This window comes from Triticum dicoccoides, chromosome 6A (assembly GCF_002162155.2).
Source record: "Triticum dicoccoides isolate Atlit2015 ecotype Zavitan chromosome 6A, WEW_v2.0, whole genome shotgun sequence".
Lineage (NCBI taxonomy): Eukaryota > Viridiplantae > Streptophyta > Magnoliopsida > Poales > Poaceae > Triticum > Triticum dicoccoides.
In genome coordinates, this window is record NC_041390.1 from 539,960,633 (window position 1) to 539,971,823 (window position 11,191).

An 11,191-nucleotide genomic window follows, 5' to 3' on the forward strand; every position below is an offset into this window, starting at 1 on the left:
CATACCCTGATAAGTTATGTGTTAGTACCACGGTACTTTACGCATCGAGGACCTGCTAACTTGTGTACAAAACACAGTGGTAATTTTGAAAGGGGGTGTAGTTGTTGAAGCATACTACATGGTAAGTTCTATGTAAATAACACGGTAACTTACGCAACATAGACCTGATAATTTGCATACGAATACCATGGTAACTTTGACCCGAGGAAAAATCGTGGTAATTTTCTGTAATAACACGATTGTAAAAAAAGGGGTCAAAACGAATAGGTTTCCTTAGTTGAGCAACAAATCCCTAAGGATGAGTTGGTTGTGGTGGTGCGCTTTGGGGCCAGGGAGTCGTGGGTTCGAATCCCACATGCGCAATTTTTTTAATCACATGGGAGACATGAAGTGGCAGTTTTCCCGGGGGGTGGGCGCGGGAGAAGCAGCTTTCTCGGGAGAGCCAGCGGGATCATTCGGGAGGAGGAGGGATCGAAGGGGGGGAGGGTCGTTCTGTACTTCAGGGAAGGAATAAAATATGTATGGTAGTTTTAGCTATGTGGCACACGTGTGCCAAATATCATAGTCCTTTTTTTAATGCAGAGTGAACATTCTTAAAAACATGCTGAACATTTTTCAAGATAAAGTGTTTATGAACATTTTTTTAGATGACAGAATATTTTTATACATGTTCTAAATACATTAAAAATTTGTGTGAACAAAATTTTACATCTGTTATGTTATGAATGTTTTTTGAAAATTGCGTGAAAAGAAAATGAGAGCAGTGAGGCAGTGACCAAGATCCCACCTCATCAGCCCACATGGACAGTCCAGATGGCTCCTGGCTCCTTGCGACGACCGAATAGGCCCACCCCGACCCGAAGAAGCCCGAGGCAAAGAGAGCCTAGCGAACGCAGAGGATAGGGAGAGAAGCAGCCAGACGCCCATCGCTCGCTCCCTCTACCTCCAATGGCCGCGGCCATGAGACCCTCCTCCTCCCCCTACCCTCTCCCGCCTCCCCCGACCTGCTCGTCCCGCCTCCCCCAGCTCCGCTCCTTCGTCGGCCTCCGGTGGTCTGCCCCCCGCGTCCAGGTAGGCCCGCCCCCAACCTCAACCTGGCGCTAGTTGTTCGGCTGTAGGAGCAGAGAGGGTTGGATAGGAGCGATGGTTTTGAAATTTGATTATGCTTTCCCTCCGGCGCAGGTCAGGAGGCAATTAGACGCGGTTGCAGGAATTGGCAGTGGTGCGCGTGGATGCGGTGGACGATTCAGGTTAGTTCGAGGCTTGCTTTATTTATGGTGCCGCTGCTGTTAGGAAAAACTGCTGAAAATAAAATCAAAATTACAGTAATAATGTTGGTCAGTGCCGCTGTTGGTAGTTTGCTCTGATGATTTGCAACTCTGAAATGCTGTCATGACTCATAAGTACTCCCTCCGTTCCTAAATATTTGTCTTTCTAGACATTTCAAATGACTACTACATACAGATGTATGTAGACATATTTTAGAGTGTAGATTCACTCATTTTGCTTCGTATGTAGTCACTTGTTGAAATGCCTAGAAAGACAAGTATTTAGAAACGGAGGGAGTAACTTTTACCACTGATACTCTCGTAGCGAGTACCTTAACCTTTGGGCGATAAACTATGATGTTAGTAAGATACCGGTCCAGTTCATGAACAGGTAATGGTAAGTTGGTAGCGAATCATAAACTTGCGATAAAACAAAAAAGTTGATGAGACTAGTTGAGTTGGGTATGCTTGGTGAAAATTTACCTTGATTTAAGCAGTCACATTTGATTCTGAAATCGAGTGGGTCCAATGTTGAATATATTTTCGTGCCCTGATGAATCCCCCCTTTTTCCTGACAATTTACAGAGCGCCCGCTTCCAGTGCGTCCCAGCCTTGTTATAGCTCCATCGTCATTAGAAACGACAATTCTCAGAATGCTGATTTTCCACGTAACTACTCCAAAAGGGAGAAGAAACCATTTCCTATACCAGTACTGGAGTTAAGGCGCCGAGCAAGACAGAGGATGAAGGAAGCTGAAGGGAAGCCTAGGGGGCCGCCGCCACCTCCGAAAAATGGATTGCTGGTCCAGAGACTAATACCAGAGGCATACAGAGTGTACAACGCAAGAATTTTGCTGATCAACAACTTGAAGAGGCTGATGAAAGTAGTACCAGTGAAAGGCTGCAAGTAATTATCTTGTCCTGTTTTTTTTCCTGATAAGTATGCTCTTGAAATCACGCTAAGGGTAAAATTTCTCATTACATATCTATCACACCGGACAGAAGAAGTCTGCCTTCATGTTGTATAATCTATAAAGCAAGATAGCAGGATAGGATTCGTATAAACGGCAGATAAAGTACCTCACATACACGTTTTCCATTGGCAACAAAATTAAGTTATGCCAATGCATATAATTAACTTCCTTTTGCGTCTAGTTATATGACATGAAACATGGAGGTACGCTTAGAAGTAGTCTGCTTGAGAGTATGCTAGAAGGTTGTTTCTTGTGTACCCCGTTGAATATATACATTTGCATGCGTGCGTAGATTACTGAATCCAGTTAAGACATCTCCATTTGGTTTTAGCAAAGCCTCTATTGAGTCACAATGGACATCTGCATTAAGTCAGGCCGGAAGTTTGGACTTCATGTTTATTTCTCTAAGAAATCTCTGTCCATGTTAAAAGTTAATCCCATGATGGTATTTGATAATTTTAAAAGGATTTTGTTCATAAGTCATAATGCTGCGTTGCCCTGTGCTTCCATAGGTTGTGTCGTGTCACATCCACAAAATGATATTGATAGCCATGACTAGTTTGCAATTTGCCAACTTATGTACTCTCAAGTTGTCATATGCATTTGTTCAGTTCACTATGCCACTCGTGTGCACTTGTGATTATCAGTGAGACCGATGATTTCTTTACTATTGCTAAGTGAGGAAATAATGCCTATTTCCGGTGCAGATATTGCAGCGAGATACACGTTGGATCTGTTGGACACCCTTTCAGAACATGCCGAGGAATGTCTTCTGATAAACGTAAGGGAGAACATGACTGGGGAAGTACTTTTGTTGAAGCTGTTTTCTTGCCAGTTGAAGCTTACCACCTAGAGGACCGTCTAGGCCCGCGTATCCCTCATGACCAGAGGTTTGAGGTGCCCCGCATTCCTGCTCTCGTGGAGCTTTGCATCCAAGCTGGTCTCGACCTCCCTGAGTACCCCACAAAGCGCCGAAGAAAGCCAATTGTTAAGATCGGAAGGAAAGAGTTTGTCGACGCAAATGAAGATGACCTGCCTGACCCAGAGCCTGACAAATTTAAGGAGCCAATTCTCGAAGAAGTACCCGACGATGAGATTACCCCTCCATCGAGCCCAGAGGAGACGGCTGCTCTTGCCGAGGAAACACTCGAAGTGTGGGAGACACTCCGGAACGGTGCCTTGAGGCTCATGAAGAGGTATTCAGTGAGGGTGTGCGGATACTGTCCTGAGGTGCACATTGGAGCGAGTGGTCATAAAGCGCGCAACTGTGGAGCCTTCAAGCACCAGCAGAGGAATGGACAGCATGGGTGGCAGGCGGCGGTGCTCGATGACCTGATACCCCCTAGATACGTCTGGCACATGCCGGAATCTGGGGAGTTGCAGAAGGAGCTCAAGATCTTCTATGGGCAGGCGCCGGCTGTCGTCGAGATATGCATTCAGGGCGGCGCAAAAGTGCCGGAGAAGTACAAAGCCACAATGAGGCTAGATATAGGGATTCCCTCCAGTTTGAAAGAGGCTGAAATGGTCGTCTGAATGGAAATGTGGTGTTTACGTTGTGTACGATTGAGGTCAAGAAAACCGCAAGCTCCATTCGTGCTGACCATAGGTTCATTATTATCTTACTCCATGTATATAGCGGGAACTTAGCTTAGTCAGATAATCTGGTAAGTTTTGTTTGTTTCAGATGTGAATTAACATTTACCAGATGTTTCTTTGTCTGAGGAATGTCATGGCCAGTGGCCACTACTTACAACGATGGAATTGGGGCGCACATGCTGATGCTGATATGTGTCTTACGATGCGGTGTGCTACATGAACACTTTTGTGTCAAATTCAGAACCAGTGCAGAATCTAGTATTTCTAGTTCAGTTTTTTTTCTTAATGAAGTTCCACTACTTACTTTCATGAAATGATCAGCCAAGTTTTTTATTTTATCTAAAAGTTTTCTATCCTATTAATCGCTTTAAGCCTTTTAATGGTGAGCGCTGTAGTACTATTGAAATTGAAAATAAATGATAATCGTAACTGCCTCGTAAGCTTGATGGAATATTTTCAACTACTATTGGAATATTTTCAACTACTATTGTAACATTTTTCTACTTCCTTAAAACAATAATTTTAATCCAAGAAACAAAACATTTTGCAGTTGCAATGCAAACATTACAAGCTATGTAAACACTTTCTTAGATAGTTATACTTTTTTCACTGTGTGTCCATGTCATACATTTTCTGTGATCTACTTAATGTTTTGTAAAAAACTTGTGAATATATTAATTTTAGTTCACTAATAGTATTGACATATTATAAGTGTGGCCGATTTTTTAGTAGCTATTCTGTGCTGCAAATAATGCTTGAAGTTTTGTCTTTCATCCTTTTATCTTTTCAGGAAACTGTTAACATCGCCCATCGGTATTTGTTTTTGCTTATCGATGAAGATCGAAATTGGATTAAAAAATTCATTGATAAATCAAATAATTTTCCAAGGTAAAAGAGCACCAGACCAATTTGAAAATAATAATAATAATAAGGAAAATAGCTCCAATAAAGGGAACCCAAGTATTCGCTATGGCATAGTAAAAAATCTCATTGTTCTCGCACTGTTGAACTTCATACTATGCTATATTACTCAAATTATTTTATTCATTACTCAACCAACTGTGATAAGTCCATGCATATGCTATTTTTTAATCTAGCTATATGGTGTGTTCGGTGGAATTCCTCCGCACATATAACACTTGCATCCCTTGGGTACGCACGTGGCGGATGGGCCACCGGGTGGGGAGATAAACTTCTTGCAGTAAGATAGGCATTCGGCGTTGTTACATTTGCCCTTCCTGATGATGTGTTTGCATACGGTCTTAGAAGCTGCCATAGCTAGATATCAAAAGGGAAAATAGGGTATGTTAGACAATCATGCAATATATACATATGTCAAAAATTCACACACATTACTAGTGTAGATAACTAGGCACTAGAGTGCTTGGTATTGATCGACTAGATACCCAATGATAGAATTAGGAGGGAAAATGCAAGGAATAGAATGTGTGTGCTCCTCATTTCTTGGTCTACACTGAACTCTAGGATTGAGTTGCTAATATGGTGCTTGTTGTGCCCCTTTGGACTACTAGTGTGGAATTGAAAGGCAAATTATGCTTCCTTTATAGTGGGCAAATACTTGTAACCGATGAAGATAAGGTCACATTAATCGCAATACATTAATATGATTCATGCTGAAGAAGGGATCAACGATATTAATTAAGTTCTTTAAAAGGATCAACTCGATGGTATTAATTCATGAACAAAATAACAACAATTTAATCGAGGTGGGGTATTGTGGCGAATTAGCACACACTGGGGATAATAACTGGAAAATGTTTTAAATATTTTTCTGTTTTTTCCTCCCCAAAACTAGGTGTGCAAGCACAAGAAGAGTAATTGCTCTTTTTATGACATTGGCTATATGGCAAAGTACGAACACAATGACTTAAATCTCATTGCAAATGCAAAAGGAAATTATTTTATTTGAAAAATAGATTGTACAAATCATGAATATTTAAAACTAACAAGAATTGGGGAACATACTAATACTCATATAGTTTTATCTATAGCACATATGGATCATATAGACAATGATATCATTTATGCATCCTACATTGTAGTTCCTAAGTTCCAAAATGGAAGTAATGGAGTGAGAGAGGGGATGACACAATCAACAAATTTCGAGCATTCAGTAGACACTAGGAGGCTTAAAATTAGTAAAAAGTAAGGCCATAAATTTATAAGAAAAATAAAATAAAATATTGAAAACACTAGTAATAGGTTACCCTTTTGAGAGGTTAGAGTTAGATGTCTCCGACACGTGGCACAGCCGAAACCATGGGCTATGTCGTTTATGTCATTTTTACACACATAGGAAACCACATATAAGGAATTCAATGTCAGATAAAGGCTTACCATGAAATCGTCAACTATGAGCCTAACCTCCAATTCATGTTTCAACTGGAGGCCACAAACATACAAGAGCTTCATGCGACACTCATCCCATGACCTAAGCTCTTTGATAGTCTTGGGATCGAGGTCTAAGGACAAGATGGTTTGTGAATTGAACTACCACTAGGAAACATGCCCGTGGGTTGCAACGGGATTGCAAGTACAACAATTTTCAGTGATTTATCATTTACTATTTTGAGCTATTTTCAATTATTTATCATTTCCTGTTTTGTTTCCACATGCTAGTGAATTAGGAAAAAAACAAAAGTTTGAAGTATTAATACCATTTCTTGTATCTCATTATCTTTATAGATTGAAACTATAAGAAAGTGAAAAATCCACCTATCAAATAAATTTGTATCAAAACATGCAACATTTAGGCCTCCTTTGGTTCATAGGATAGAAATGTTGTAGGAATAGGAAAATCATAGGAAATGGGATGACATGCATCTTAATTCCTATAGAGAAAGAGATGTCATTTGATGCATAGGATAGAAATTTTCTATTGAGTATTGGCTAATGTTTTTTTTTCTTCAAAATGTGAAGGATTGATTCCTATCCTATATAGGAATAGGAATCCATTCCTACAAACCAAAGGGCCTTAAAGAAAATTTTCCTATGCAAATCCTATCCTATAGAAATCCTATGACATTCCTACAAACCAAAGGAGGCCTTAGCTTTATTTCCAATAAGAAATACACATTGGATGCATGCCTGGAATCAAGATATGCAATGATTCCTTCCTGCCTTGCACAACAGCAATCTTGTTTAGTACATTCTGAAAGCTTGCATCACTTCAATATACACCGAACTATGCTCATGTTTGGACATCTACAGAACATCGGAAACCTCTCGCACACTGAAAAGCACAACGATCACACCGCGTTCAACCGGAACATGTTACGCCGTCGAATTCTCAGGGTTTTGAATCGTGGATGTGATGCAAAAAATGGAGTCTCCATTGCCATCGAAGAAACAATGCAATTTACTGTAATTACAAGGGCTTGTTCAGCCGAACCGTTTGCATTTGAGAGCTGGGACGTCCTCACACTCCCACACAGTGCATACAATTAGTGAACGGCGATTTGTCTGCCCATCGTCAATGGGGCGGGGGCTCGACCGCCGTCCTGAAGAGCAGTATGTAGACCTTATCAACAGAAAAGTACAAGAATCCGCCCTTGGCGTGCGTGACGTATGAACCGAAGCTCGTCCCCACGATGCAGTGCCAAGCCGCGCCGTAAGCGGTGTCGAATTCCTGTCAGCATATAGGATAACAATAAGCGAAACTGTATACGAGGATAGGCACACAATGTTTGAGGATTTTCGAACAAATAATGCGGTTAAATTGTGAATGACATTAGAAGAAGCAACGGCGAAGTTGGCAGGCATTGAGCATTTGAGCTTGGCCGATGTGAGTGTTCTGTCCCCAGAGCAGTCTGATCGGCGCGTATATTCTGGTCAAACTTTGCTCATGCCCTCCTGTGTGGTGACAGTGACAACCACATGATTGCAACTTTGGACTGTTCGATTTATTAATTGCTCTAATCCTAATCGGTGGTTAGCTGCGCGAATGATCGTTTCATTCGGCTTGACCCCATCGCCTAGGTGTTGGGAGCCTGATGCTCCAACTGTCAATGATGATAAGTAAAACAACAAACCCATTTCTGTCCTCAGAAGAATACAGCTGCAGAGGGCAGCCGACCCGACCCGACCCGATACACTCCATCTAGGTATCGGTAGCAACACACAAAATGTGAGCGGTGTGGTGAACTGGCGATCATAGCGCGGAGGATCTGTCAGCAACGTCGACATGAATGCGCTTAGTGCATCAGTTGTGGCTGCATTGCCGCGAGAGTACAGTCGCAGAAATGGAGTTACTCCCGGAACCAGAGTCGCTCTACGAAAGTTCCTAGCAATTGCAAGCAAGCAAGATGCTGCACTCGCTGAACAATTACGAGTATTATAATCTGCGGCTAGAGTAGAAGACAACGGAGGCAAATACTACTACGAGTAGTAGCAATCATGTAGTACTGCCAACCCGCCGCGTTTGGCGGTGCATTTTTCGGGAGCAAACAACGGCGCCAGCTCCTGGCAAGCTGTGCGGTGGTATTCTCATCTGGGAGACGGCGATGGAGTTCTTGCGGTGTGGCGCGCACGGTGCTTTAGTCATGGTTAGTTACCTTCTTGAGGGCGAGCGCGAGGCGCTTGGGCTCGAGGCGGCGCGGGAAGTGCGGCATCCCGGCGAGCTCCTCGCGGGCGCAGCGGAACGCGCGCCGCTGCAGCGCGGGCGGCATGTCGGCCGCCACCACCCGCACCACCGCCTTCCTCTCCGCGCCGACGCCGTCCTCCTTCTTAGAGTCGCCCTCGTCGGCGCCGGCGCCGCCGTCCTCCGCGAGCCTGGCGACGCCGAGCAGCGACCTGATGGCGCCGCCCCGGCGCCCCGCCTCGACACGGGCCTCCTGCTCCCTCATTCTCGCGTCTCAGAAGCCACAACCCTGCCTCCCTTGGCGCCGAGAGTGTTGTCTGCCGAGCGGGTGGGAAGGAGGGAAACGAGCTGAGACGGCGAGTGTGCTCTGGTATTTCTTTGTTAACGCTGTGCGGCGGTTGGGGCGGCTTTTTGTATTGGGGCGGGAGAGGATGCGGCGTCGGGGCTCGTTAAAGTTGGCGCCGTACTCTGATCTCCCGTTTTTGTTATCATTTGTTTTCTTGGCCTGCCCGGGAAGCCCGCCGGTGGGATCACCGACGCGACGCGACGCGCACGGCCGAGCTCCGGGGCGGCGCACGATGGTTGTGTTTCTTTTTACCTCGGCGAGGCGCGCGCGTGGCGTCGGGGACGACGACGAGCGGCGAGACCCGGACGTGCCGCGGCTGCCCTGCCAGGGCCACCGGGCGCACGGTAGGATAGAACTGCTGCACCGTGCACCGCGCAGTTGACTACAGTAGTTCAGTATGAGTACTACAGTAGGCCATGTGAGGATGGTGCTACGACTGACTGCTGCTTCAGCGGTCCGTCCTCGCTTCATTCACCGTGGTGTTCAGGCGAAACATGGCAGGGTGTATGTGATGAATTATGAGATGCATCGAGTTGTGCATTGTGTGCAGACACTGGTTTGCTTGTCCATGATATGAAGCTATGGACGAGGAGCACCTGGTTCCAGGTTTGATCGGGGAAACCAGCAAAATGAATTCCGCAGGGAGAGTTCCTCCCCAGGAGCTCCTATTGTTAGAAGGGAGAGAGGAATTTGATGGAATAATCCTTGTATTGCTTGAGCCTCGTGACCATATATATAGGAGTACATAATCTACTTGGAATACAAGGCAAGCCAGAATATTTCCTAGTCTAACCTATGTTTCCTAATACAATCACGTTACTCAACATTCCCCCGCAGTCACAACGGTAGTGACGCAGACGGTGAGACTGGAGAAGAATCCGAAGGCAAGCCGACGGACCCCCCCCCCTCCCACAGCCGTAACGGTCGACACATCACGGAGTCGTGACTGGAGTGAAAACCGACGAGGTTGCTCAAGCAAGGCGGTAGCCCTTTGTGCCGTTTGTCGATGTAGCCGAGAGCGTAGGGTGGTGTAGCCGTGGTCGAGGTAGCCGTGCGAAGTATACCATGGTCGATGTCGAGTCGGGGGTAGCCGGTGTCGAGGATGTCGCCGTGGAGCCGCGGGCGCATGGAGGCGTCGAGTTAGCATGGGCGCATAGGTGTCGAAGTAGTGGTGCGCCGGGAAGAAGACGTTGTTGACGACGCGTCGCGACGGGTTTGCCAAGCCCGGAGACACATCGTAGACGAAGGCACGCACCGGTGTTGCCAGCACCGGGCATGCGTAGACGGACGAAGACGAAGCGCCACACCAGGCTTGCCAGGCCCGGGGAAACGTCGTGGACGAAAGCACGCATCGGTGTTGCCAGCACCAGGCATGCATAGACGAGGACCTGCACAAGTTGTACGCCATGTCGGAGGAGTCGGAGAGGCTAGCAGAGAAGGACTCGACGACGGTTGCGGCGTCAATCATCGCGGAGCCGATGTCACCTGCGGTTGTCGGAGTAGACGAAGTGGTCGGGGTAGATGACGGCGATGCTGGCGACGGGCCGGTGCTGGACGAAGACGAAGGAGGTGGACGGGCGGCGGCGGCGGCTACGTGGGTAGCAACGGCGGCCAAAGAAGAGCGGCGGCGGCGGCGCCTAGGTTAGGAGCGCGGCGGTGCTTGAAGTAGGCGAAGAACCCGACAGCATGACGAAGACCGGCGCGGACGGTGGCGTTCCCGCGCCAAGGGAGGTGGCGCGACGCATACCACGGGAAGTCAACGCGCGTGGACGACGAAGTGGACCGTGGGCCGCCGCGCTACGGTCCGAAAGGGCGACACAGCGGCGGCGGGCAGGTCGGGGTGACGGCGGGAAGACCTCGGGGCGACGGCAGGGACCGCGGGCCGCGGCGCGACAGCCGGAAGGGCGGCGCGGCGGAGGAGCGCGGGTCGGTGCTACCGCGGGGACGACCTCTAGACGGTGGCGTGGACCACGTGCCACGCTCGCTACGGCCCGACGGGGCGACGCAGTGGCGATGCGAGGGTCGGTGCCGCCAGGGGGACGACCTGGGGCGGTCGGCCTCTGGGCGGCGGTGGACCGTGGGCCGCGGTACTATGGCCCGAAGGGGCGACGCAGCGGTGACGCGGGTCGGTACAGCTGGGAGAAGAACCACGGGGCGGCGGCGCTGCGGCCAGACGGGGCGACGCAGCGGCAACCCATTGCTCGATCGGTAGAGGGGCGCGCTGAACTCGGGACAGTCTTCACGGGGCCTGCGAAGGCCCGTCGGTTGCACGGCGTAGATGAGGCGGATCACAGCGGCAGGCGGGCGGGTGATCAATCCGATCGCGCGCGAGGTCGGGGACGCCGCTCGATGGAGGCGCGGTGGCAGCGGAGTCCGAGATGAAGCTGCCGGCGGCGGCCGGCAGGGCG

The 11,191-nt window shown here is 47.7% G+C and overlaps 2 protein-coding genes across 2 annotated transcripts; one reads left to right on the plus strand and one right to left on the minus strand.

Moving 5' to 3' along the window:
• The first annotated feature begins 884 nt into the window (after positions 1-884).
• On the plus strand, positions 885-4,095 carry LOC119317775 (APO protein 2, chloroplastic-like). Its single transcript, XM_037592273.1, has 4 exons — positions 885-1,071; positions 1,183-1,250; positions 1,854-2,174; positions 2,949-4,095. Exons 1-4 carry the CDS (start codon positions 949-951, stop codon positions 3,772-3,774), a joined length of 1,338 nt encoding a protein of 445 aa, XP_037448170.1. The 5' UTR covers positions 885-948; the 3' UTR covers positions 3,775-4,095.
• Positions 4,096-7,043: 2,948 nt separating this feature from the next.
• Positions 7,044-8,828, minus strand: LOC119319602 (dynein light chain 1, cytoplasmic-like). Its single transcript, XM_037594053.1, has 2 exons — positions 8,412-8,828; positions 7,044-7,486 (listed from the first exon to the last, which is right to left on the minus strand). The coding sequence occupies exons 1-2, from the start codon at positions 8,700-8,702 to the stop codon at positions 7,331-7,333; spliced, it is 447 nt and encodes a 148-aa protein (XP_037449950.1). The 5' UTR covers positions 8,703-8,828; the 3' UTR covers positions 7,044-7,330.
• Positions 8,829-11,191: the final 2,363 nt, after the last annotated feature.